Consider the following 27349-nt stretch of genomic DNA (forward strand, 5'->3'; position numbering starts at 1 on the left):
TGATCAAAACAACTCTTTATTTTCAACTGAAGTTTTATTACAAAGCTTATCAAACATCAAATTAAAAACAACTTGCACCTGATACCCAGACACTGGCGCACTACCCTATCTCAGATTCTTCTCACAAGACAAGAACCCGTCTTTCATCTTACTCCAAATTCCCTTGTAAGTTCAGCACATATGTGACAATACCAGGAGAAAAGCAAAATAGAAAAACACCTGCTTGAAGACCTAAGTACTAGCAAAACAATGGCAATTTCATAAAAATAGTCTAAAAATTACAGAATGCAGAGTGTCCCTTCATGATCACGGTAATATAAACTATACACTCTAAGCTGGAGAGCAGAATGAACACTTTGCATCTGGCTCATATGTGATGTGTAATCAAAACAAATCAACACACTATAATTACATTCTTCTGTTTAAGATTGAGGACAATGTAACTGTCAATATAAAACTCTAGAATTTGCCACTTGTCCTGCTCAGGACAGTCACTATGAACAAATCAGCTTTACTAGAGTCCAATGGCTTCAACCAGCTTATTACAGCTATCAAATTGAAACAGAACAAGTTTAAACTAACTTCTTAAAGTTGTTTCAAGAAAAACCTTTTAGAGAGTTCTGAAGACAAAGGATACAAAAATAGTACAAACTATTAGTTAAACAGTAGCAAAAACACTGTTGAATTTTTAAGTCAAAAACATATAAAAATAGTAGCCTGAAATGGCAATTTTTCCAACACCAATGCATGTAAAAATATTTAAATAGTGCTGTTACTCCAAAAATATACTTTTTTTTTCTATTTGCAACAGTTTATAAAGGCAAACACACCTGCAAATTGAGGTAGCAAAGCCAAATTCACAAACTTTGGATAAAGAAAAATAACTTTCCTATATTTTAACTTTAAATGAACTCTAATTGCTTTACACTTTTAAATTCACATACTTTACAAAACTTAATTTAAAAACACTGAAAATGTTTTTGTTTAAAACTACTTAGTTTCTGATATCTCACATTCAAAAACTGTACAGAAAAAAATCACAAGTCACCATATATTACATAAGTAAGCTATGTATTTACATTTCCAAATGCACTCTTAAAGGCTGGTCAAGCCACTGTTATGATCTCCTTCCTCTTCACATACAACACCAATACTGGGCTGGGGTTTGCCTGACATATAGAGACAATTCTCAATGTTTCTTTTAAGTATGGGTTTTCACTTAAGAAAAACCAAATGGCAAAAACAAAAATTGAAAAATACAAAAATAAGACTTCAGATTTTTAGGGATTAAAACTTTCCTATTAACAAGCAAACTCTACCACCTCTGTACTTCCCCTTACGTTAACTGCTATATAACTATATTAAAAGAGCTACTATTTGGCTCTATAGTCCTGACTCAGAAAAACACTTAGAGATCCTTTCAGTGCAACAACAGCTAGTTCATCTGGACTTCCTCCTGGTCTCTGAGAGGCGTCTGACTCGCGGGGGCACCGAGCGCGGGTCAGTAAACATAGGGCAGGATGCGGTAGGGCACGCGCTGGCAGTACTTCTCCCAGGCCAGGCCATACTTCCTCTTACACTGGTGCTCATCCCGGGCTTCGCGGTGGACGAGCAACACGGTGAAGTAGATGACATAGAAGTAAGGCAGGAGGTGGTTAAACCCTGTAGGCGACAACAGCAGCCACTGGATTTATTATTTCCACCCTGTGATTTTTCCTGGTTTCCCTCAAATGCCAGAAGAACTCGTTTTCTGAATCAAGGTATACCAAATCACAAACTAAATGTTCCATACTGTCTTCTTAGGAAAGCCAACTCAAAACATTCCCAATACCCTCAGGAGCTAGACAGCAACTGATAGACACCAAGAAAACAGACCCTGAAGCAGGCAGGAACTCTCATCCCACCACAGCAGCCAGACATGCTCCAACCAATGACGTAAGGTGATCAAGTTAGCACTGAGATGCTTACCACATGGGAGGGACCAGGCCAGAGCCATGATGAGATCACCCAAGTAATTGGGATGACGAACAAAGCCCCACCATCCTGAAACAAGCAGACTCTTCCCTGTGGAAGTATGGATGGTCTTTAAATCTATAGAAAAACAAAAACCTCCTTTAATGACCTCTAAAATGTGAGGCAAAGAAACCTACACATAACAAATCTATAAATACAAATCGACAAATTTAAAGAAATCCTTACGTGCGAGCTTTGGATCAGTGGGATTCTTCCGGAATGCATTTTTCTGAGAGTTTGCACAACGGAAGATTATATAGCCACAAACTGAAATTTTAAAATAGTTTCCTGTTAGTAATTTAGGTGTAATCCAGCATTTAAAATCTGCAATTTCTCTTAGAAACTTGTTTCTGAGCCCTAAAGAAATGTCCAGAGTAAAAATAGTCTGACTTCTTGAAACAACTGAATAAACACACCCAGTCCCCAAATGCCAGTGAACTCTTCTGAAATCTCACTCATCATAGCCGGCCAGCCATGCCCACAAAGAACAGGGTCTGAGACAGCAACAGAGGACACTGACTTGTCTGCTGTCTACAAGATGTGCAGTCACAACACAGTTACTTCCTCGGTAAAATACTAGCACTCTGGTAGATTTATTCACATTTCAACAGACCCTGACATGGCACCACTATTTGATATGAATAACAAATACCAAATCTCCACTTGAGTGTCTCTGTAAGACGCAAACTCTTTTGATTAACTCACAAGTGCCACTGACAGGACTAATCAATGGAGAAACTAAATCTTCATGTTAACCAGGTGCTTGAATTTCCTCTTCCATCACAGATACTCAAGTGCCCTAAAACTATTTCACGAATATAGTTTCTATATTCAAGCTAATGTTCCCGTCCACCTCTAGTAGAGATTTTGAATGATCACAAAGAACTAAAGGAAAACCACCTGAACTGGTAGACTTCACAGCAGCCAAGCTGGGCCTCTCCCTCTGTCCTGCCCACCGCTTACCTGTGCTGACTTGGCTCCTTGCCTGTCTCCCATCCTTATTTACCCACTGAGCATCAAATCCCACATCCTCCAGTATGTACAAGCTGATATTCCCCAGAACTGGCTCCCTTTCCACTTACTGCTTCTGCCATACATGCCCCTTAGTACAGTGTGTGCTCACCTCAGGCCACAGATCTATTACTGTTTCTATAGTAAGACTGAAAGTTGTATGAAGACCAATTTCATTTTTAAGATCTCTAGAAAATGCAGGCTTTTGAAAGCAAAGAAAATTCTTTTCCTAAGCAATACAATCTATTTCAACTGCTTAAACGTAAAAGTAAAGTGTGCTACCGAGAGAACTAGTGGAGCTAGCATGTCTTTGATCCTCTTTGTAAACTTCAGAATGTTCTCAGTACTTATAAATTATTTCAAAGCTGTGATCAAGTACAATGGAGTGTGACGGACAACAACCAGAAACAGCAGACACAGTGCCTTGGACTGAACAGAGCTAGCACTCACGTTTCAGAGCAATGATGATGGAAGCCAATGGCCAGGACAAGTCATAGGGATGGCTGACAAGATAGAAGGCCTGAAGGCTGTAGGTGAATGGGACCCACACTAAGTCCCCAAAGGCCAACATGAAGCCAAAGCCATCGTGGATGATGTCCATGGTAGTCAGCAATGCTTCCTAAAATGACAGATGGGAAGAAATAAAAGCCACCTTGAGTTTAAAGGATTTAAAGTACTAATTTATGACCAAGCATGTTAAGTGAAGGTACATCAAAGTGTTAAAAGGCAGGAGTTCAGCTGCTCTGGCCTAAGTCACCATGTCTCACCTATCTTGCCGCCTCCTCACCCTAAACTGCAATAACAGACCCCAACCCCTCTCAGGCTTCTGCCGCCTTTGCCCTTGACCCCCCTGATCTCACTTTCCTGCAGCAGCCTCAGTCCCGTCCCCGGGCAGTGGTTCTGCCCCTGCGCCTGGCCAGTTCTTCTCAGATGCTACCATCTGTATTCTAGAAAGCCGCTCACACTCTGATTGTCCACTTACACTCTCCACTGCCAAATGTACATGCCACAGTGCCCAGAGCAAGAAGTAATGGGTTCAAAAAGTGTGTGTGGAAAAGCAGTACAATCACATCGGGATCATCTCAACTCTCCTATACATTGTCCACAGAAGCAGTAAGCTGGCTGGCAGCGTGGCAAACAATGTTTCACACTCATATATACTCAGTTTGTCAGCAAGAGCACCAGATGTCTCTGGACCAAGATGCCTGAAGGTCAGACTCATGAGCACATCTCTACACAATAACTATCATAGAGTTCTGGCTTGAAGAAACAAGTAGTACTTTCATCAGGGCATCTACCCCAGATTCTCATGGAGTAAAAAAGTCAGAGGTCACAAATCTAGGCCCTACAGCTCACACCCTAGATGTCAAATGATGCTTATGCATACAGCTCTGGGGCCCTAAGCTCTGCTATGAGGGTCCAAGACAAGATAAAGGTGACTGAGGAGCAAGGGATTAGGGCAAATGAAAACACTGTGACAAAAGTCAAAATGAAGGAGTTGTCAGTGAGAGGAACAAGCATGGAGCCAATTAAGACTCTAACCCCTGCTCAGGCTCACAGAGCTGCAGTTCACAGGACAGTCCTCTCCAGGGCAGGTGCGTCTACACAGCACTCTCGGTTTCCTAACGTGGAAGGACCTGCACTGAGAAGTTCCCAGCAGCTGCCAGGTCTCTCCCTTCTTTACTCCCCCAAGCCGTCCTGCCTTCAGCAGCTGAGGAGAGTGCTAGGTAAAGTGAGGGCCGCGTAGGCATGAGGCCCAACTTCAAGCCCTGGACTCTTCACTTTAAAAATGAGGTGGCATGCACTTGTAATCCCAGCACAGGGAAGTCAAAGAAAGGTGGAGCCTGAAGCCTCTGCTCAGTCAGTCTAGCCTACTTGCTGAGTTTCAGGCCAGTAATACAAATCATTTTACAAAACAGAGGCCAAAGAGTGACACTGAGGTTGTCCTCTGGCCCTCACATGTATATGTGCACATACACCCAAGGCTAACAGAAATCAATGTTAAGTGTTTAGACAGCCACGTCTCAATAGAGCTACTGACACACCTACCAGTGTCCATGTGCAGGCCCCTTGAGCCACTACAGCATCACCAACACAAGGCCGAGGCAGGCTATACCACCCTCACTCTATATGTAAGCAGCTCAAGCTCCCCAGAGAAAAACCAAAGTGCTGACCAAAAGCTGCTTGAGTTCATGGCGTCCAAGAACTCAGCTCTTAAAACTATCTCGTGCAGGCACAGAAATGCACTCCTATAATTCCAACTCAGGAGACTGAGGCAGAAAGATCACTTCAAACCAGCATGGACTGTTAGGACTGGAAAAAAAAATAAAGTCAACAAATTACCTCGTTCCAGAGGGCATCCACTACGTACAAGAGCTGGAAACTGTTAACCAAGACCATAGCCAAAGACGGGGCACCACGTTCCTGTACTTTCATTTCCGCCAAAAGCATCACCAAGTTAACAAGCACCTGGAAAAGAGGCAGGAAGAAGCCATTCTCAAAGGCACGCGCAGGGACAAGCACAGCTGAGAAGCCCAGTGCACATCACCCACGGCCACTTCAACCCTGACTCGCGTCACACCTGTGCTACTCTTGCCGACATGTGCAGCCCCACTCTCACCATGAGAACACAGTGGCATGATCTGAATTAAAAGATGGTCTTAAGAATGTCATCAGGTGGGGCGGTAGTGGTGCACGTCTTTAATTCCAGCACTTGGGAGGCAGAGGCAGATGGGTCTCTGTGAGTTTAAGGACAGCCCGGTCTACAAAATGAGTTCCAGGATATCCAAAGCTACACAGAGAAACCCTGCCTCTAAAAACAAAATAAAATAAATAAGAATGACTGATCAGTATATCTTCAAAGCAGTGATTTGGTCATGGGGGAAAAGGAACCTGCACAGACTAGAGGAGACAAGAAGAAAGAATGGAGCAGTCATAAACTCCTAACGGAATCCAGTAAGGGCCATGGATGTCCGTACAGACAGATCTCCTGTCCTTGATGGGCCAGGCATTAGTACAGGATCCAACTAAGGAAATACAGGAGAGTCTCAGCTCTGCTGCAATTCTCCAAGTCTGAAACTGAGTCTAAATAAGGGGAAGGAAATAGATAATTCTACATTATCACTCTCCTAGATATATGCAATAAAAATGAAAAAATTCTGTGATGTTTAATAACCCATAATAAGGTATCTTCAACCTGTAAAAAAAATTATAGTAAGAAAATATTTTGTGTTAAGATGGAATGATGGAAAACTGTAATTATTCTTCTTTAAAACTGCTACATTTCCTTCTAAAGACAAGATAAAGTCATACCACTGAATTTAAACAAAACGAAAATAAAAGACATACCCATCCAATCAATCCAGGACGCAATTCACAAAAGTATTTGAGATCAAAAGCACCAATTCGTGGATTTAATTCACGGCCAATGAAGAAATCATAGACAACATTTCCTGGGAAGGGAAAAGTGTTTGTTTACCCAGTCACAAGTATTTAAATCCAACTGCTCCCTATTACCAGGTCCAATCTCCCTCAAGAGACTACAGAGGTGAAAGCAAGGGACAGGATTGGGGAGTCAGGGCTACCATGCCTCCTGAGGGCTCAGATTCCCCACAACTCTAAGAAACTGGAGGGATTTGTTTTGGTTTGGGTTTTCAAGACAGGGTTTTTCTGTAACTTGCTTTGTAGACCAGACTGGCCTCAAACTCACATAGATCCACCAGCCTCTGCCTCTCGAGTGTTGGGATTAAAGGCATGTGCCACCATACCCAGCTCTGGGTTTTGTTTTTTGGTTTTTTTTTTTTTTTTTTTTTTTTTTTGTAAATAGAAAAACTTTTTCTTTTTCCTCTTTGAGACAAGGTCTCACTACATAACTCTGGCTGGCCAGAGCACTTTATTTAGATCAGGCTGGCCTCAAATTCAAAGAAATCTTCTTGCCTCTGCCTACCAAGTGTTTGGTCTAAAGGCATGTACTACCACATCCAGTCCATAGGAAACTTTTTAAAAATAATATCTTAGGTCAGAACCAAACAATGTGCAGCCTGTTTTTTTTTTTGGGGGGGGGGGTGGCTTTTTAAGGAATTTACTACTTGCCAAAAATAGGTAGAGAGGGGGGCTGGAGAGATGGCTCAGAGGTTAAGAGCATTGCCTGCTCTTCCAAAGGTCCTGAGTTCAATTCCCAGCAACCACATGGTGGCTCACAACCATCTGTAATGGGGTCTGGTGCCCTCTTCTGGCCTGCAGACATACACACAGACAGAATATTGTAAACATAATAAATAAATAAAATATTAAAAAAAAAATAGGTAGAGAGATGGGAGAGAGAGCGAGAGAGGGAGGACAAATAAAAACTTAGGATTTTAGCCATCTAATAACTAAAAATCAATGAGCACTAAATAGAAAAGTGTAAGAAGAAAAAACATTTAAATTTTGCCTTCATTTTTTTCTACACTTGTTTTCTTATGTCTCTTCATTTCCCACAATTATGCTAGAAAAAAACAACAATCTACTCAAGCGTAGCCATGGCTGCCAAGGCTCTAGACACACCCATCCAACACATGCTGTAACTGCTCACCAGAACTGGCAGGTGACAGCTCATCCCCAGGGGCCTTCAAAGAGTGGGCATAGAGATAAACACTCAGGACCACTGAAAACACAGTGGCTGCAAGTGCAAACTGAAGGAAGTGAGTGTACACATAACACAGTTCTATGCCCCAGAAGAGAGATGCTCCCACGACAGCAGATGTCAGGACAAAAGCATAGAATCCTTAAAAAGAAAAGAGAGAGAGAAGTTAATTAACATCATCTTGGGGCTCACATTTCAGTTTATCTTTTTCAAGACATGTCACACTAGGTTGCCCAAACTAGCCTTGAATTTTTGGGCTCAAAACACCCAACCCCCCAATCCCCCACCCCCCAATACACACACTTTAACTTCCTGGGCACAAAGAGCTACCAGCCAATGCAGTGTTTTTATGTTTAAGTCTTAACTTCACTACCCATATTATAGTCAGAAATGTGCAAATATGCAATGTTCTTCCAGTGCAATCTTCAATGTGTTCCAGATGAAGTCATCAAATTATATTTCAATTAAAAGTCAAATACAGGAAAGTCATGGTGATTAATGAGATTTCTAAGTTTTGGTAGTTAAGAGGGTCATCACAAATCTGCTATCTAAACTTGTGTTTTCTACATACCAAGTTTATTCCAAGGAATAACGTTAAAGTTATGAAGTGGTCAATATAGTTGTTTTTCACCTGATAGCCCATGCAAATTAACCACCCAAAAATTTCTTAGGAATTTTCTTAGTGGTAAAATCCCATAAAAAGAAATCAAGTAATATTAGAAGCAAAAATAAACAGAAGAGGGAAGTTTTTACAAACGATCATGTGCCCAGGTGCAGTGTTTGACCTCTGAACAGACCACACACCCTCAATGGAGACAAAACATGGCTCAGAAAACCCAAACACCCAGAGCAAGAGGCCTGAGAGCAAAAGTAAACAACCCACTTCTGCCCAGACAGCAAGAGACAGAGCACGCCAAAGAGACAGGTTCCACCAGCAAGGAGCTGAGCAAGAACAAAAAGGATGCAGCACCAGCAAGCATGGCCTAAAGTCTAGCACAGAGCTGGCTAGGATAGCTTGCAACTTAGCACTTAAAGGCAGGCAGCCCCGAAAATATTTCTGCTTCCCTTCTAGAATCCAGCAGGATGATTTTAGGTAAGAGTGCTGCTAGGCAAGCCAGAAAACAAGCACCACCCAAAACTAGAAAAGGAGGAAGCCAAACATTAAGATTTATTCAGATCGTTCCTCGCTTACAATGGTTGAACTTAGGAAGTTCCCACTGTAGCATGCACAGTAAAAAGACACATTCAGAGCCATACACAAATTGGATCCTGGCTAGCAACATACATAGAATGTTCTCTCCTGGTGCTGGACAATGCAGTGAGCTGCATGATCACAAAGGTGACCAGCAGATGCTCTACAGTGGTCTGTGCTGCTAGGAATAGGAAGTACATCTGCAACTTATGGTATGACCAGGTAAGATGGACTTACAGACGTAAGCACAGTCCTAAACTGAGGAGCATTTGTCATAGAATTCTAAATGAAAACAAAATCACTCTACCCGATCTAGTAAAATAGAAAATCACTTAATGATAACAACCACACAGATTTCTTAGAATCACATTAGTGGCACTTTATCTATCAGTCTTCAGAGGGTAAAGTTGTACTGAGTCCCTAGCACATATGCTGACCATGGAGACACCTAGACCATAGTTAGTGTCAACATCTGTCCGTTAGGCATGCTCCATGTTGTTCCTCCCCACTCAACACAAATGTGCCGGTGAGTGCCCATCACCCTAGTGTCAAGTGTATAGTAAACACAACCTAGCCCACAAAGCTACATCCTACCAGGAAAAATCCAGTAAACAGAAGATATGATGTGGGAAGAGATATCAGAAAATAAAAGCAGGCAAGAATGGACCCAAAGCTTTCTCCTTACTTTTTCAATTAACAGTGAATTTCTCCACCTTCCTTACAGCTTCCTCTTAATTAAGAAGCAATAATAATTACAGCTTCATGGTGTAAAAAGCATAAGTAAAGATGCAGCTTTCAGGCAAAGGGTTGACAGAGTGTACACAAAGAGACAGCCCAGAGGCCAGTCAGCTGGCACCAAGCAACCCAGTACAAGAGTGGCTTCTGGGTGTGTTGACTCGGACACCTCTACCAGAGGTGGCTTTCTAGAACCTCAAACAATGCTCAGGGTGGTAAAATCCTAGACAAATACTTTGAATGATCATAAGTGCTATTTTTGTTGTTGTTGGTTTGTTTTTTCAAGGTGCGGTTTCTCTGTACAGCAATCCAGACTGTCCTGGTACTGGCTTTATGTCCCAGGCTGACCTCAAACTCAGAGATCCACCTGCCTTTGCCTCCCAATTGCTGGAATTAAAGGTGTACACCACTACCACCCAGCAGATGTGTTATTAAGAAAATAGTGATATTAAGAAAATTAAAAGCAGTGGTGGCACATGCCTTTAATCCCAGCACTTGAGAGGTAAAGGCAGGTGGATCTGAGTTTGAGGCCAGCCTGGTCTAGAGAGTGAATTCCTGTCTCAGAACAAAAAAGAACGAAAAGGAAAAAAAGAAAAGAAAAGAAGCTGGAGAGATCTCTCTATGGTTAAAAGTATGTGCTAGGCACTGGAGAGATGGCTCAGTGGTTAAGAGCACATATCTGTTCTTTCAGAGGACCCAAGTTCTGTTCCCAGCACAACATAGTGGCTGACAACCTCCTATATATACAGGAGCCCAACACTTCTAACCTCTAACAACTCCCACATACATGGTGCATGTGGTGGTTTGAGTAAATATGGGCCCCATAGACTAATGTGTTTGAATGCTTGGCCTATAAGGAGGGGCACTATTAGAAGAGGTGGCCTTGTTGGAGGAAGTGTGTCACTATGGGGGTGGGCTTTGCGGTTTCATATGTTCATGTTACACCCAGTGTGGAACACAGTTCACTTCTTGTTGCCTTTGGATCAAGATGTAGAACTACCTCTCCAGCACCACGTCTGCCTGCATGTTCCCTTGATTTCCATCATAATGATAATGGACTAAACCACTGAAACTATAAGCAAGTTCCAATTAAATGTTTTTCCTTTGTAAGAGTTGCTGTGGTCATGGTGTCTCTTCACAACAGTAGAAACCCTCACTAAGTGCATATACATACAATCAGGCACATGCACACATGCATGCATGCATGCATACACACACACACACACACACACACACACACACACACACACCAACGAAAATAACTATTTAAATAATTAAAAAATAAAGAGGCGAGTAATGGCTGCTCTTCTCAACCTAGGAAACCACAGTGGTTTCCCAGCACCCACATCGCTGCTCAAAATGATTAGAAACTCCAGTTCCAGAGGATCCAAAACCCTTTTCTACTCTGGTAGACAGCAGGCACAGACACGGTGTACACACATTCACACATGTAGGCAAACACTCACACACATAGAACAAAAATAAATCTTTAAAGAAGAAAAGAAACAGAACTAACCAGGCTAGCAGCACACACTTGTAATGCCAGTACTCAGGAGGTTGAAGCACGAGAGCTAGCCTGTACTACAAAATGAATTCCAGGCTAGCCTGTGTGACATACCAAGGCCCCATCTCAAACAAAGGAACAGAGAGCTAGACACTAGGATTAAGTGTTTGGCCTGCACAGCATCTCTCTTATTAACTACTAGAATAAGTTATTTATCCACAAGTTCTTCAGACTTCAAAAAGACAATCTACTGTTCAATATCCCAATGAAGCAGTGCCAACAGTTTAAAACTGTAAGATCATTAAGTATTTAAGAAAAAAAAAATCACCATTTATTCTATACTTGAGTCTTCTTCCATCAACAAGAGGTGTTCCTTCTACAACCTTAAAAGGAAAAAAAATATTAAATTTTAATTTAAAAATTAAAGCACATTATAACCTTTCTTACACACTACACATTTAAGTACGTGATCTCTGTAAGAAAGTACCTCACGGGGGGCTGGAGAGATGGCTCAGAGGTTAAGAACAGTGACTGCTCTTCCAGAGGTCCTGAGTTCAAGACCCAGCAACCACATGGTGGCTCACAACCATCTATGAGATCTGGTGCCCTCTTCTGACCTGCAGGTGTACACTGTATACATAATAAATCTTAAAAAAAAAAAAAAAAAGTACCTCATGGTAGGAAGTACAGCAGTGTGCAATGACAAGCCCTTTGACGAAGCAACCTCACGATCAGAGTTCCCTTAAACATACATGTTTAGTAATTTCTCAGCGCACCAAGATACTGCCATAACCACCTCACCAAACCGTCCCGTCCCACACAGAGCACAAATCTAGTGTGCTCAGAAATCTCCACTGGGTTCCCAATTACTAACAAAACAGTCTCACATCTGTGAGGCTCTCTTCAAAAATAAATAATGAAAACAATAAAAAAAAAAAAAACCCCACAGAGAAGCTAGTAAGACCCACGGTCTCTACGACTCAATGAACTTCCAGTTAGAACAGTCATTCAAAAGGGAAGCTGCGGAGCATCAAGGTCCATGTGCATGCTTTTTCACATGCGGGGAAATGAGTATATATGTAAACAATAGTTTAACATGAAGAGGAAAAACCTTTTCAGTCCAGTGTGTGCTGCCAACACCACGTACACACTCCTCTACTATGCTGAGCGTTATCTCCAGCAGGAGACTGCGAGCAAGCTTCCCAAATGGGAATCACCATGGCGAATCCACTGCACATAGCACAGTGATGACCCTGAGAGGGTGGGAATGCTGCTGAGTAAAAGGGCAGCCACATACACCCTCAAGTAGCTCCTCCAAAATGTAGTCGTTCACTTTAAACCGTCACACACTAAGATAGTATCATCTGCCAGCACCTGTTCATTTGCTGTGGAAGGGGAACCCAGGATAGAAATGTAAAACCTGAGATCACAGGATTGGCGAAACCCCAAGCCATCCTTCTCAGTTGCAGCTGTCTTGTTGGGCTTTAGTCTGACAATACAGATACAGGTTTCAACACTATGTATGTATGTATGTATCTATCTCTATCACTTTGGTTTGTGTGCACACATGATTTTTAACCACCAAAGCTGATTTTCCAAATAAATGTCAACTAGTTTAGATAAGCCTCATGATAAATTAATCTGAATCTGAACAGAGCCCTACTGTAAGAACGAGTGTAGTTCCATCATCAGACGCCTAGGGCAGCCAGTTACAATAAGACTATACAGCACTGAGTCCGCAGCTCCACCCTAACAGAACTTCCCTTCCAGCTGGCAAAGCTGCAGTCTCCTAAAAGAATAAGATCTGAAATAAATTATGTACTGTTTAGGGTGGCTCATGTTCTTTGAACATATCTCTAACAACTGAAAGAAGGCTCCTCGGCGATGGGGGGAGTTTCAAAGATACTATGAGAGTCTGAAGGGACTCCGTGGAAAGAAGGCTACTCGGCGATGGGGGGTTTAAAGATACTATGAGAGTCTGAAGGGACTCCGTGCTCTTGACAAAACTGAAAACAAACTTCAATCTGTATTGTTTCTGTTTGAATTCATGGAGCTCAGAAGACAATAATTTAAGAAGTTGTACCTGAAATGAACACACTGAGGAAGTGCTCTTTTCCCCAGCCTCCTCTATCAAGAGCCATCAATAGCTTACTCTTTCCTGTTGGAATTGGAGGGTGTGAGAGAAAGACTATCAACTTGACAAGAATAACCTCAGAGCAAACCTCTAAGCAGTCATGAGGAAGTTTTCAGACTGGGTGAAGGTGTGAAGACCCAGCACCACCCAAGTAAAGAGGAGAAGAGGAGCTGGAACACAGACTGCTCTTCCAGTTGACCCATGACTCAGAAGATGATTCCCAGCACTCACACGATGATGGCTCACAACCATCTACAACTCCAGTCCTAGGGGATCTGATGCCCTCTTCCAGCCTCTAAGAGCACTGCACACATACAGTGTACATATGTACATGCAGGCAAAACACCCCCATACACAAAATAAGTTTAAAAAAAGAAAGAAAAAGGGAAAGAAAGCCGAGTATAATTATTCATTGTCTCTGCTCCAAAACTATGATGCAATGACTAGCTGGACTCTCTTGCCACCATTAGTTCTTGATTATAGATGTTACCCCAAACCATAAGCCACAGAAAAAAAAATTTCTTTTGTTAGGTATTTTATTGAAAAAACAAGAAAATACAAGACATTAAAAAAGAAATATAAATATAAATCAGTTTTAAATTTATGCTTAAAAAATGAAGATATAGGGCACAGAAATAACTATGTTAGTATATGACTGATAGCTTCTATCTTTGAAACTGCTATAAATATAAGCAATAACAAAGAAGTCAGACAAGTTTCACAATACCATGCCCCTTCAGCCAAACCTTACCTTCAGCCAGGATGGAACACACCTTTAATCCCAGCACTGGGGAAACAGAGGCAGGCAGATCTCTGTGAGTTCAAGGCCAGCCTGGTCTGGTGAGTTCCAGATCAACCAAGACTACACGACAAGAACCATGTCTCAAAAAGAGAGACAGAGACTGAGAGAGAAAAGCAAGAAAATTATAAACCCCAAAACCTTACCTTCCCAATTGGGAGAAGGTAAAAGAGAGCTTGAACAAAAAACCAGAGGAGGTAGATGCCACAGACTCTGGTCTCCCACAGTTCATCCAGAGTTGGCAGAGGAGGAGGGAAGCTCAGCAGGCTGGGGTCCTTCTGCCTACACTGCAGCAGCAGCAGGAGGAGGCAGGCAGGCAGGCCAAGCATGATGAGAACCGCACCTGCGAACAATCAGTCCAGTCAAACTCAAATTTCAATCAAATCCATTTCATTGTTAGTCGTGTGGGATTTATTTATTTACTTATACTTGTAGGGCAACACTAGGCCTGCTAACTGTTTAAAACCAATCTACAAGGCATCATCAAAATCTCACCCATCTAGGGGCTGAAGAGAAGGCTTAACAGTTAAACGCACTTGCTCTCAGTTCCTAGCAACCACATGGTGACTCACATCTGTTCTCCTGTGACCTCCCTGGCCACCAGGCACACATGTGATGCACATAACAAACATGCATGCATATAAAGTAAATCTTAAAAAAAAAATCACCTCTCCTTTATCTCAGATTGAGGAAATGGTTCAAGCAGGTACATAAGGAGTTCAAACTCCAGGATTTACAGGCGGAAGGAGAGAACTAATCCCAACTGCTACATGAACACTGCAGAATTAGCTTGCTTATTCTCTCTCATGCTCTCTCCTTCCCTCTCTCCCCCACCAAACAAAAGAGTAATAAAACATAGTAATTTTTAAACTCCATCTCTGTCACCTCCAACAGGCACACAACCTTGGGCAAGTGAGGAAAGCACAAACTCATCTGAGAGAGCTAACTCTGAAATTTTCATCTCCAGCCACCAAAAGGGCAAGTGCTGAGATCCAGACACCAAACAATAGTCAGTCTGATCTTTATGAGAAGAGGAAACGGGATCTTTTTACATAGCCTACATTACCCTTGAACTTACTATGTAGCTCAAGCTGGTCTTGAACTCTACAGATCCTCTTTTCTCAGTCTCCCAGGGCTGGGTTATAAGCACGAGTCAAGCCTGAAAATGAGCCCTGTAACCTTAACAGACTTTATATCCACGAATTTCTAACTTTAACATATTGTCACATTCACACAACATGTACAGATTTAGAGTGATGCTGGACACCATCTGTGACAGACCACTAGCAAGGGTTGTAACTTACAACAAGCAGAACAGGTAAGTCAAGCAGACTACGGGCTGTTTGGATGAGGGCCTGAGCTTGCGCCAGCTTCACGTGCTCACTAACCCATGGCTCTGCACTGTGCTCCTTGAGCAGCTCATTCATACCGCCCAGCAGGTGGGGAGGGCAGCAGGAGGTTTTATGCTGCAGCCTGACCCTGCTATGAATGCAAGCCAGGCTCTGCCATCTCCCCTCATCACTAACAGAGCTCTCTGTCCCTACAGGACCACCACTACCCTTCCTGCACCCTTCCCAGGACAAAAATCTCCTCACCACGCCTTTGCAATTCTATCCTCAAAACCTAATAGCTGAAACATTAAAGAGAATCACATCAACATCCTTTCTACTCTATGGCTGTCCCCTGCCAAAGCTCTCAGCTAAGGCCTTCATACCACTGCTCCTTCTCTGGAAAGTTCTTCCCTAGTCTCCCATCTCCTCATCCTCTCCTTGCTGCACAGAGACCTTTCCTACGCACACGAGAACAACTCTGCCCACCCTTTCTCCTCCCTAGTGGGATTTTAACACCTACCAGGTGCTCCTCCAAACTCTAAGTCCTTCCTCTGGGGAGTGGTCACTTTAAAGGTTTCCAAAGGTGCAGGTCCTTTGGTAACAAGCTTTTGTTCCTTGAACTCTATTTCTTTGACTTTGACCTCTTCTCTTCTCGGACGAAGGCTGTACTGTGTAGCCATGAAACTGCTTTCTGGTGACAAAATAACTCTTTCCTAGTTTGAATAAAAAAAGTATTAAATACCTATAGTTTACAATTAATGCAAATGCTCCTAACTCAGCATCTCTATACAGCTGTGAATGTATAAGAATAAATGTATTAAACTGCATGCAGCCTTAAGGACAGAGTATCACAAATAAAATACAACAATTCCAGAGTGAGTGTGAAGGGAAAAGAGTGCCCCAGATGAAAGAGTACTTTGCTACCTGCTTGTTTTTAAGAGATATGTCATTTCTCTCCATGTGTTCGGGCTCCCCATTGTATATATTGATGCTGTTTCCAAACGGCTTCTAAATGGGACATGAAAACATCATAATCAGAACTGTAACTGACTAAAAGGATCACAATGATAAGTTACTACAATAACAAGTTACTACTAAAAGGATCACAATGATAACAAGTTACTGCTGGACATGAAGCAGAGACAAGCTAAAAGACGAAACAAAATCAGCTAGACCTCCTGGTTTTCAAAGGTCAGCTCTTACAGGATAAACTGTGTGCTAGTCTTTTGATAAGGAGCCTCATAAAGTAACCAGCTAGCCTAAGACTCACTATGTAGCTAGGGCTGGCCTCAAACTTGTGGCAATCCTCCAGCCTCACCATCCTGCCTGAGTATTGGGATTACAGCTGTGCAGCACCATGTCAGGTTTCAGAGCAAACTTTTCCATCTTTCAAACACTCTCCTACTAATGCTCCCATGTCACTGTGAGATGCTGTAACTTTTCTATGAAAGGCAGGTAAGTCGAAATTGGCAAATTCATTCTTAAGCTAGAAAAAAAAAAATGAAGAAAAAACATTCAGTGACCCTATAACAATCAACAACGGGAAGAGTGGGTACCTGAAGTTCATGCTACCTGACATTTACCCTTAATTTTCTCCTTCCTACATGTCTGTCTTACAGAGAAAATAGAAGCAATTTAGCTTACAAGGGCTTGTTAAAATAACGGTTGCAGCATTTTCACTCCTCTGTAAACTGTTAACTAAAGCACCACTGAGTCAAGAAGAAAACTAAAATCCAAGCATATCCTTGTGTGACAAAGACCAGCTGACAAATGACAGCATTAACGCCGTAGTGGTTTCTAGCTCCATGTCTTACCAAGCAACAAAGCATTCGCCATACTCTTAAGCTTACCCAAGTGTCAATGAGCCACTTGTTAGCAAATGACACACCTAAAAGCTATGTGCAGTATCTCAAGTTCTGAATAATCTCTACTAACCAAAGATGGAACACAGCCAGTCAGCCAACTCTAAACCATGCTAACTACATGCCAATGCCTTCTATTAAATGGATAGATATATGATGACAGGACACTCAACACTGTGAGGTAAATTATTCAGAAAGAGCACAAGCAGGAGTGGAAAGGAGTGGTCCTAACAAGATGTCCAAAGCTGAGGCAGCCTGAAGGCGAACTGGCACACAGACCATCCAGTAGGCTAGGGCTCTAATGGTGAGGGGCAAAGACAATCTGGAGCTGTGTCAACAGAAGAGCACGGTAGAAAGATGGAAGTTTAACAGCACTGTGCAGAAAGAGAAAGCCCGCTATAGTAAGCAAAATGCAGTAAAAAAAAAAAAAAAAAAATGGAGGTAAAAAAAAATCTTTGACAGTCATGGAGGTTGGAGGACTGTTATAATCCTCAGAGTAAAAAGTCCAGTATGACACTGGAAGAAATGTTCTCACCCAATCTAGCAACAAGCCTCTGTTCTGCATGTCTACCTGACCATTTTTAAATATGAAAAGTGATCAAGCATAAGGAGGCCAATTAGGAGAGCGATAATGTCTCTATGACACAGTTATCATTTTATAGCCTACAAGCTATGTCTGTGTTGATGGAAACATCCTTTAAAAATTACATACAAATAGCACTCCTAGCAACATTTTGAAGCTGCTAAGATAGCTCAGTGGGTAGAAATGCTTGCCTTCATGCTCGATGATGTCAGTGTGACTTCTTATCTCACATAAGGGTGGAAGGAGAGAACTGACTACACAACTTCCACATGTGTGCCCATACACACACTGCATATATGTACACATACATACACTGAAAACAAAAAACCAAATTAAAAAAAAGGGCATTTTTCTTAGATATTCAAAAGAACTATACTACTTTATCAAACACATATTATTTCAACAACCAAAGTGCAAATAATCTGAATAAGCATTTATAACAGGGAAGTCAGGGTAGTTACAAATGAAACAAGTACCAATACAAGCGGAGTCAATTTAACTTGCAATATTTCCCTCCGAGGTTCCTTTTCCTTAATGTCAGCCTGATGGGAAGCAGAGGCAGATCTTCTGGAACCTTTTGGTGCCCTGCCAGGGGATCGGGAGCGTGACCTTGAGCGGCTGCGGCGGCGTCTTGAAGGAGAGCTGGAAGTTGAGCCACTTTTCCTTTGCTTAAAGGATTTTAAAGGCTAGAAAGAAAGAAGCAACAGATGTTTTCAGAACACTACCATCCAGTGTTAGAGTAGAGCTAGAAGAGGTCAGTAAGGGCCACTACCTGCCACCATCCATCATCACACAGGACCAGTGGGATCGCTGCAATGATCCCAACTCCTAGGAAAGAAACAGTTCTTCCCCTCCTCCACCAGCTTGGACGGTATTTCTCTGAAGTCAGTGTCTATCCCACTAGTTGTATATATTCCCAGTAACTTAAGAAAGGCGTAGCCGGGCGATGGTGGCACATGCCTTTAATCCCAGCACTCGGGAGGCAGAGGCAGGTGGATCTCTGGGAGTTCGAGGCCAGCCTGATCTACAAGAGCTAGTTCCAGGACAGGCACCAAAAGCTACAGAGAAACCCTGTCTCGAAAAACCAAAAAAAAAAAAAAAAAAAAAAAAAAGGCGTGTAACTGATAATGACTAAAACCAACATGGTTGGACATAACTAGCATGGAACCAATTTTTCAAAAAGTAATCAGCCCTACAGAGTCTCTCTGAAACCCACATGAGTTCTTAACAAAGCCCACATTTGATTCCCTTGGCTCAGCTTCTGCTCTGATCCACTGAAAATCACTCCTTCCTCATTTCTAGAAATATGGACCTGGGCAAGGCAAACCCCTGGGCCTCTGTCCAGGTACTGTCTAGTGTATGTGGCCCTCAGATAAGGACGGCATTTACATGTCTCAAATGATTGCTAACAGCATAAAAGAGAAGTCAATGCCATACAACCTGGAGTTGCCTAAGCTTCAGAAACCCCATGAGCCATGAAGCCTAAAACACAGGGTGTGATCCACAGACCATGGGTCCTATTAGTTACTGACAGGTCACAAGGTCCAAAACTGTAAAGTTCTTTTTTGTTTTGTTTTCTTTTTTGAGACAGGGTTTCTCTGTGTAGCCCTGGCTGTCCTGGAACTCGCTCTGTGGACCAGGCTGGCCCTAAACTCAGAAATCCCACTACTTCTGCCTCCTGAGTGCTGGAATTAAAGGTTAAAGGCATGCACCACCACCAGCCAGATCCAAAACTGTGAAGTTCTAAAGACAGAGCATTTTGATTAAGTAAGCTCATGCCTGTTGAATACAACTAAAACTCTGCAGTTTTAAGATATTTTCCTAGAGATTAATTGTTATGCATTTAATGTATGTATTTGTATGCCATGGGTCAACATTTTAAAATCCAGGCCCTCAACAGATAGGCTGGGAAGGGGCCTCAAACCTAGAAAACAACACTCTAACTAAATCACCAGTGTTGAGGAAAGAACTCAAGCCCTGCCAAGAGGTGGTGGCACACACTTTTTATCTCAGCAATTTGAGGCAGAGGCAGTAGGATCTCTGAGTTCAAGGCCAGGGTGGTGGTGTGGCAAGCACACATCTTTTAATCCCAGGACTTGGGAGGCAGAGGCGGTGGTGAGTGGGATATCCAGGCCAGCCTGGGGGTACAGACAAACTCCAAAGCTACTCAGAGAAACCCTGTCTCAAAAAAAAAAAAAAAAAAAAAAAAAAAAAGAGCAAGTTCCAGAACAGCCAGGGCTACACAGTGATAAAATACACAGTCTTAAAATCAAAGAGTAGAAACTCAAGCCCTGTACATAGCTACTTCAAAATCAGCCAAGTCTGCCTCCTGTGGACCCTCCACTGACCCAGTCATGCGCCTCTCTGGTGACTGTCTGCATCATCCACAGGCCTCAGGTATGCTGCCCTCCCACACCTGTTTCCCTGTTACTCCGAGCACTCAACTCCAGGAAACAGTGCTAACAAACATCCTAAACCTGGGGCCCACAGCAAACACCTCCCAGGAGGACCAGACTCAAATGGCATGCGCATGCCAGGATCTGCACCCACACTTCATTCCCGCATCCCTGAGCTAAGAAGAGCATGTGCCCAGAAGCCGGAGGTTGACGGGTGCCTTTAGCCCTCAGCCCTGCCACAAGCCTAAGGTACACTCACCTTGACATCGCTCTCCTTCAATTCCAGCTCCGTTCCATCTTTATATTTTACAGTGTACAGCTGGGTTTTGCTGTCATGGCTCAGAATTTCTACTTCATAATAAAGGGAGCTCCCGGGCCATCGACCTCTGACCACTTCACCCTCGGCAAACTTCCTACTTGGCATTTTCTGAAATTAATCTGAACAATTGTGAAGGAAAAAATTCAGTCAATTTACTTTTTGTTTTTTGGTTTTTTGTTTGTTGGTTTTTTGGAATAGGTCTTTCCCTAAAACACAACTTTGTAGATCTGTTAGCTGGTCAAGATTTCTAGCAGGACAACACAAATTATTATTTGAGCTTCATTTTATTTCATTTGGATCACTTTGTAGGAGATGACTTAGCCACTGGGGTACAGGAAGTGGAACTGAGAATTAACTTTGACAATTGTAATAGGCATCAAATCTTTTGTATTACTCAAAATGCTACTCACCTATAGTAACCAAACCACAGAGCACATCTCAAAAAAGATACTTATTTTTATTTGTAAATCTGCATGTCATCTTTAAAAAGCTTTAAAATGCACTTAATTTCATTTTTTACAAGCTACCTTACTGAAAAACAAACTATAAGGCAAACTAGGAAAATTAAAAATATACAGTTAGTATTACTATAACCCACCAACAGAAAGGATTGCAAATCCATAATAAAAAACATATTTGAGTGTTACTTCATAAAGTTTGCATTCTCAGAGTCAAATTCCAAGGGCATGTCAAGTAACTCTGCCAACCACCCACCCAGGCCAACATGTACCTGGCCATCGTCCAAGTTCACTCTCAAGCCTACAGCTGACACTTACTCCAGTTGTAACAGTCTTTGCCACTGTTTCAGAACAGGGCCTTGAAACCTTACATATACTTCAAGAAACTACAACCTTCAAGAACTGTCATTTACAGGGGGCAGTTTTGCCATCCTTTTAGAATATCAGATGGCTGTGCTCCTAGCTCTAAGGTGGGGAGGTTTCTCTCCTCACCGACTAGCAGATTCACAGGATAAAACCAGTGAGCCTCTGGCCAGTGCCCTTGATACCAAAATGATGGAGCAAGGAGACAGAAGACTCCTTCAGCTAAAGATGTCTGTCACCTGCTAAGCAGTTCTCCACATATCACCCAAGCACCTAAAGACGAGTACTCTTCACACACTCCTGCCAGGAGGAGCTGGTTATGCAAGGACTCTTGCAGACTGTGGAATTAAGGAGAAAGTTGCATTACCTACCACTCCCAAGAAAGTCTTTCTAAAGACATTTCTTCACTGTTAATCGCCTGAGAAAAAAACTTCACAAGCTTTATTTGTTTAGACAGACAGCAGATGAAAGTAAACTCAAGTGCTTATCTGGTGATTAGAGGCACATTACAGACTGCCTCAGTCTCCCTAAAATGTGCGATAGCATCTCTGGGGTAATGAGTGTTTGGACTTGGAAGGGAAAAGAGCCCAGAAGCTCTGGGAATGAAGCTGGGAGGCAGAGTCCCTGCGGGAACCTTGGGAGGCAGGAGGGCAAAGACCCACCTCTGCACAAGGGGGAGGGGCAAGAAAAGGGAAGGTGACAACATCAAGCTTTGTCGATTTCCGATTTCGACATTTAGTTCCAAGCGTCCCTGGACAAAGAGGAAGGAAATGTTCTGGGCTTTCTTCTCTGGTGCCCCCTCTTACTTCCCAGACCGCCCCAAACCAACCAATTACTAGCATGAGAGTCTCCTACACTGGTCATCCGAAGTTTGAGTAAGTCACAATGTCTTTCTACATGAAGATGCCACTCTGGTCTCAAACAACACTTCAAAATCTTAAAATGAGTACATCTGGGCTTCTGGGCCACCTGCATCTTTAAAAGGGTCCTTGAACAGATTCATCCTGGATCATTTGAAGCATTCATTCATTCATTGTCATTTCTCCCATCCCCTGGACCATCCGGGCCCAATCCTACCTAGCTTCTGAGATCAGATACAATCTGAGAGGCTTAGGATGGTACGGCCCTAGACTCATCATTTCTCTATTGCACCTGTCAGGCACCGTATTAATTACATCTACGCAACAATGAACACACATCAATGTCAAAGAAAAAAAAACTACTACTTATTAAGTATAATCCCTGGGATACAGAAATCAAAGCACCCAGTAGATATCTGAGCCTTAATTTTTCAAACGTGCCTATAATGTGAAAGAGTCTGAAATTTGATCCTCAGGAAAAGCGGGAGGGAAAGAGTTATTAACTGAGACGTGGCTGGGCCTAGTGACTTTAATCCCAGCATTCAAGAGGCAGAGGTCAGCCGGGCGGTGGTGGCGCACGCCTTTAATCCCAGCACTCGGGAGGCAGAGGCAGGCGGATCTCTGTGAGTTCGAGACCAGCCTGGTCTACAAGAGCTAGTTCCAGGACAGGCTCCAAAACCACAGAGAAACCCTGTCTCGAAAAACCAAAAAAAAAAAAAAGAGGCAGAGGTCTTGCCTAGTCTACAGTGGGTTCCAGGACAGCCAGAGATCTTGTCTCAAAACAAACAAATAAAAGAACTGATACTTGATGGTGATATCTGTTGTAATTTGAAAAAAAAAGCAGCGAGAGAAAGACACCATGGGACAGAGCTCAGATGGAGGGGCTCTTTACTGGGGGAAAGTGAATGGAAAAGGGGGAGGGGAGTGGGAGACCTCTGCGGATAAGAGTGGCAGAAGAGGAGGAGAGACGGAGAAAGAGGGGGATGGGAGGCGGGCAGGGTCCTTTTAAAAGGGATGGGCACAGGTGGTGCTCTTGAGAGGCTACAGCTATACCCCACAAGGTCAGGCCAGTACAGATGCCTCAACACTAGCTATCTCATGGGAGGTGAAGAACCCAGCCTTAAGAGACAATAAAGGATGCGACCGGCAACATGATGTGCACGCCTCTTTGCCCGAGATCCATACACAGCCCGTGGAAGCTATGTACTATTGTACTGCAGGAGAGAATTATACTGTGCAGGAGAGAACGGACAGGGGGCTCCAGACACTCGTGCGTATCCTTATGCACCCAAGTAACAAGTTAAGATACGGGGACAGGCTTCCCTTAAAAGGGTGATTCAGGCCGGGCGGTGGTGGCGCACGCCTTTAATCCCAGCACTCGGGAGGCAGAGGCAGAATCTTTGTAAAGAGTTCGAGGCCAACCTGGTCTACAAGAGCTAGTTCCAGGACAGGCACCAAAAACTAGAGAAACCCTGTCTCAAAAATCGAAAATAAAATAAAATAAAAGGGTGATTCAGTCAAGTCAGCTAAGAAAGGCTGTTTACTCAACACAGTACCCTCAACCCTACACGGCAGAAATACGGGGATCCTAGGGCGTTTTCCTGTTCAGCCAGATTCTTGCTAACTTGAGTGTCATTTGGCACTGAACTCGCACATACAATATATTACTATGTATCAATGTGACAGATTTCTTTCTGCTACTTTGCTCTCGGGCGTTACAAAGGTCTTGAATCATTTCCCCACTTTTCCAAATTCACTGAATGCGGCAGAGAAAGAAAGCGCAAATGATGTCTGCCAGCTTCATCCCTTTAACAGCTGAGCCGGTGAGGCCTGCTGGGCAAAATGCAAAGAGGAACCGGCTCGCAGCGTCTATGCCCCTACAGAACCACCCAGAGCGGCTTTTCCCCCTTAAAACCCAAAGGTGCATTTATTGTTTACTCCAGCTCATTCGCGCCCTCTTCCCCGAGCAACGCTCAGGAACTAAACTGAACTAAACGTCCCACCCACTCTCTGGATTAGGTCCCCCAATTTCGCGCTTCTCTGCAGCCCCAGATCTACACGTGCTTGTGCACCCGGGCTCCGGCCCTCGCACAGCAGGTGACCGACCCCCAGCGGGGACAACGTCTGGCTGACTCGCCGCCAACCCGTCCGTCGTCGCCGACGCGGCCTGGAGCAGGCCCTCGACGCCCGAGTGCGCACTAAGTGGCCCTCGAAGCCGCGGGCGGCGCGAGGGCGGCTGTCAGCACGCAGAAGCACTCACGAGGCCTGGGAAAGGCGGGACGGCGTTTCGGGAGTTGGGGCTTCGCCTCCCGGCGGCAGTTAGCTCCTCCCCGAAGGTCGCCCGCCCTCCGAGGGCTGGGACGTCGCGGCGAGCACGGCCCCGGGGCCGTCCGTAGTTCCCAACGCGCGCGTCCGGGGGGGGGGGTGCGCAATTCGAAACCCACGCTCTGCTTCCAGCCCGCGCCGTTCCAGCCTTGCGGGCCGCCCAGGAGACCCTCCCTCCGCACGCGGCGGGGACCCGTGCCGCCGCTCACCTGGCCGCGCTCCGGCGGGAACTCCAGCCACCACTCCGGGACACTCACGCAGCAGCCCGCGGCGGTTCCTAGCGCGACACCACTCGGCCGCGCTCTCGCGCCCCCGAGGTCCCGCCCCTAGCGCGGCCTCCCTGGGCTCCTATTGGTCCCTCGACCTTTTGAATCATCGCCGGCTCTGCCGATTGGCCAGGCCCCGTGGCGCGTCCGGCCCGCCCGCTCGTGAGCGTTCGGAGTCCCCACCCGGCTTATCTCGGGCGCCCAGGCTCCGCGTCGCGCTCCGGCCGGCGCCCTCCTGCGGGGAGTCCCGGGCGGGCGGTCTGTGGAGAAGATGAAGCTCACACTACCGCTGAGCCGAAGCGTCCCGGGCTGTGAAGCCGCACCCGGGTCGTGTGTAACCCCGAGAGCGAGGGGATGGCGCTCTCTCCTCGGCTCGGTCCGAGTGGAAATCGAGTCGGCGGGCACAGGGATCCAGGCCCGAGCCCCAAACTGTCCCCCTCTCTCCCTGCTGTTGCCACTTTTGATCGTCTGTTCCCTTCCTCTCGGGTTGAGCGTTCAGAGCAGTTCGTTAACCACCGCCACCACCTCGCAGTGCTGTTAGTAATGGCATTTCTAACAACCCTAATTACTTGTGAGTGGGTTCAGATGCCAGGCTGAGCACGCCTTTCATGTGCAGCCTAGCTTCAGGTGCTGTCATCTTAGTTACAAACAAGCTCTTCCTCACATCTTCAGCGAGTTCCCCTTCCTGAGAACAAGTGCTGCCACCGAATCGTCGTCATTGCCTTTGGGTTTGCCCTAGGTGGAAATCTGGACCAGAGGCGTTTGCGTTCTATTTCAAAGTCAGAAATCCTCTGAACGTGAATCTTGGCAGATCTCTTAAGCCTCAACTCTTAAGGATGAATCCTGTTCAGAGTTCTGCAGCAAATGATACAAAAAGGAAAACACTATGCAGTGGGGGACTTTAAAAACAAATGCTATTTTTCATTACAAAGAAATTCTTTATTCCTCATGGTTTTTACCCAGATCCAAGATTTCGTTGGGTTTTCTCTACAGCACGTGTTTCCTGTATAACCATTTTAACTAACAAAATAAAAAATGAGGGAGGAAAACCCCTTATTGCAAACATAGGTTCATACTATAAACTTCAGAGGGTCTCTTCAAAAGAAAAGGGTGTAAATGAGGTAGGTTGGATGATAAAGTGCCTTGCCTTGCAAGAATAAGGACCCTATGAGCAGTTCAGATCCTCAGCACCCAAATAAAACAAGAGGCAGATGCTCCCAAACAGCTGTAATCCTAGAGCTGGGACAAATGTGGCTGGGGACAGATTCCTCTGGACTCAGTCGGTGAGAACTAGGAGCAGTGAGACACTGTCTCAAAGAACAAGGTGAAGAACAGTGGGGAAGAAAACTGACAATAGTCTCTGGCCTCCGTAGATACTTGCCTACACACACACACAAACACGAGCTCTACACAGCAAGACTCAATGAATTCATCGTGCTTTCTATTCACTCAAATGTTCACGTGCTTAGAGGCAAGGATAGATGGGTACTGCAGAACTCATCCCCCCTTTTTTTTCTTAACGTTAACTTTTAAATTTTGAATTTTGTTCATTACTAAGTTAGAAGGGGAGACGCATGGGTCCTGACCCACTAGTTAGTTGTGAGAATTAGCCACAGTTATCGGGGGAAATGCAGCTGGCAATGATTGCATATAACTAATTTCAGATTCACTAAGTTGCCATTTGCAATCAGTACTTTCAGATAGATGAGGTGGGTTTTCAATACACACTGATAGCACATGTGTATCAATACATTTCTAATGGATTCTGGGCTTTGTCTAAGTATCTAACTCCTTTGGTCCCACCCCCATAACTGGCACGTGGGTGTGAGTTGTATCCTCAAGCATCTTCACTGCAGCCTAACCATTTAAACCACCAAGTTCATCTTTGTTTTTTCCTTAAGAGCTAGCTGGAGGTAAGCCGGGCGGTGGTGGCGCACGCCTTTAATCCCAGCACTCGGGAGGCAGAGGCAGGCGGATCTCTGTGAGTTCGAAACCAGCCTGGTTTATAAGAGCTAGTTCCAGGACAGGCTCCAAAACCACAGAGAAACCCTGTCTCGAAAAACCAAAAAAAAAAAAAAAAAAAAAAAAAAGAGCTGGAGGTAGAAGACAAACTGCTTACCCACCATGAGTCAGCCACGCTGCAGCAGCACCTGATCAGTTAGTCCTCAAGACCCTTTCACCACTCAAAACGTATTTATTTGCAAATTTAAACATTCTCTGATGGATAACTAAGAAGTTAAAATGTGTGTGTGTGTGTGTGTGTGTGTTCAGAGTCCTGTTCTCTGCAGGAAAAATATCCCGACTTCAGCAGGAAGCAGGAGAGTCATTCAGAGCTCTTGCCTGCTGGATTTGGAGCAGAGATGGCAGCCTCTAGTTCTTCCCATGCTTGTGCTCTATAACCCCACCTCCACCCCATCAGCTCTCCAGCGTCTCCACAGACTGATCCTTCCATTCCCATTCTGGAATGTTCCTGCTTTTCCCGAGTAAAGCATCCCAACAAAACTTCAAGTATTTCCCACACTGTCACAGGGTCCCACGTGCGTCACTCGTGGAACATTTGCCGTCATGGAACAT

The 27349-nt window shown here is 44.2% G+C and overlaps 1 protein-coding gene across 1 annotated transcript; it reads right to left on the reverse strand.

The window, feature by feature from the left end:
* On the reverse strand, positions 1-24816 carry Lbr (lamin B receptor). The gene is made up of 14 exons (XM_041635476.1): positions 24719-24816; positions 20444-20622; positions 18265-18474; positions 16268-16351; positions 15864-16056; positions 14159-14355; positions 11408-11462; positions 7598-7789; positions 6373-6476; positions 5368-5493; positions 3475-3643; positions 2200-2280; positions 1969-2091; positions 1-1662 (listed from the first exon to the last, which is right to left on the reverse strand). Exons 2-14 carry the CDS (start codon positions 20606-20608, stop codon positions 1502-1504), a joined length of 1860 nt encoding a protein of 619 aa, XP_041491410.1. The 5' UTR covers positions 20609-20622; positions 24719-24816; the 3' UTR covers positions 1-1501.
* Between the last annotated feature and the right edge of the window lie 2533 nt (positions 24817-27349).

Source organism: Microtus oregoni, unplaced genomic scaffold (genome assembly GCF_018167655.1).
Source record: "Microtus oregoni isolate MIOR12 unplaced genomic scaffold, Mior012 000047F_ref0000412, whole genome shotgun sequence".
NCBI lineage: Eukaryota > Metazoa > Chordata > Mammalia > Rodentia > Cricetidae > Microtus > Microtus oregoni.

What these genes read in the sequence shown, in the direction of transcription:
- Lbr (XM_041635476.1), bottom strand. Translation starts at nt 20,608, where the DNA reads ATGCCAAGTAGGAAGTTTGCCGAGGGTGAAGTGGTCAGAGGTCGATGG. An exon ending in TGAAGGAGAGCGATGTCAAG is followed by an intron (nt 18,475 to 20,443) that starts GTGAGTGTACCT and finishes CTTTCTTTCTAG; the next exon opens with CCTTTAAAATCCTTTAAGCA. An exon ending in TATCTCTTAAAAACAAGCAG is followed by an intron (nt 16,057 to 16,267) that starts GTAGCAAAGTAC and finishes TATTCAAACTAG; the next exon opens with GAAAGAGTTATTTTGTCACC.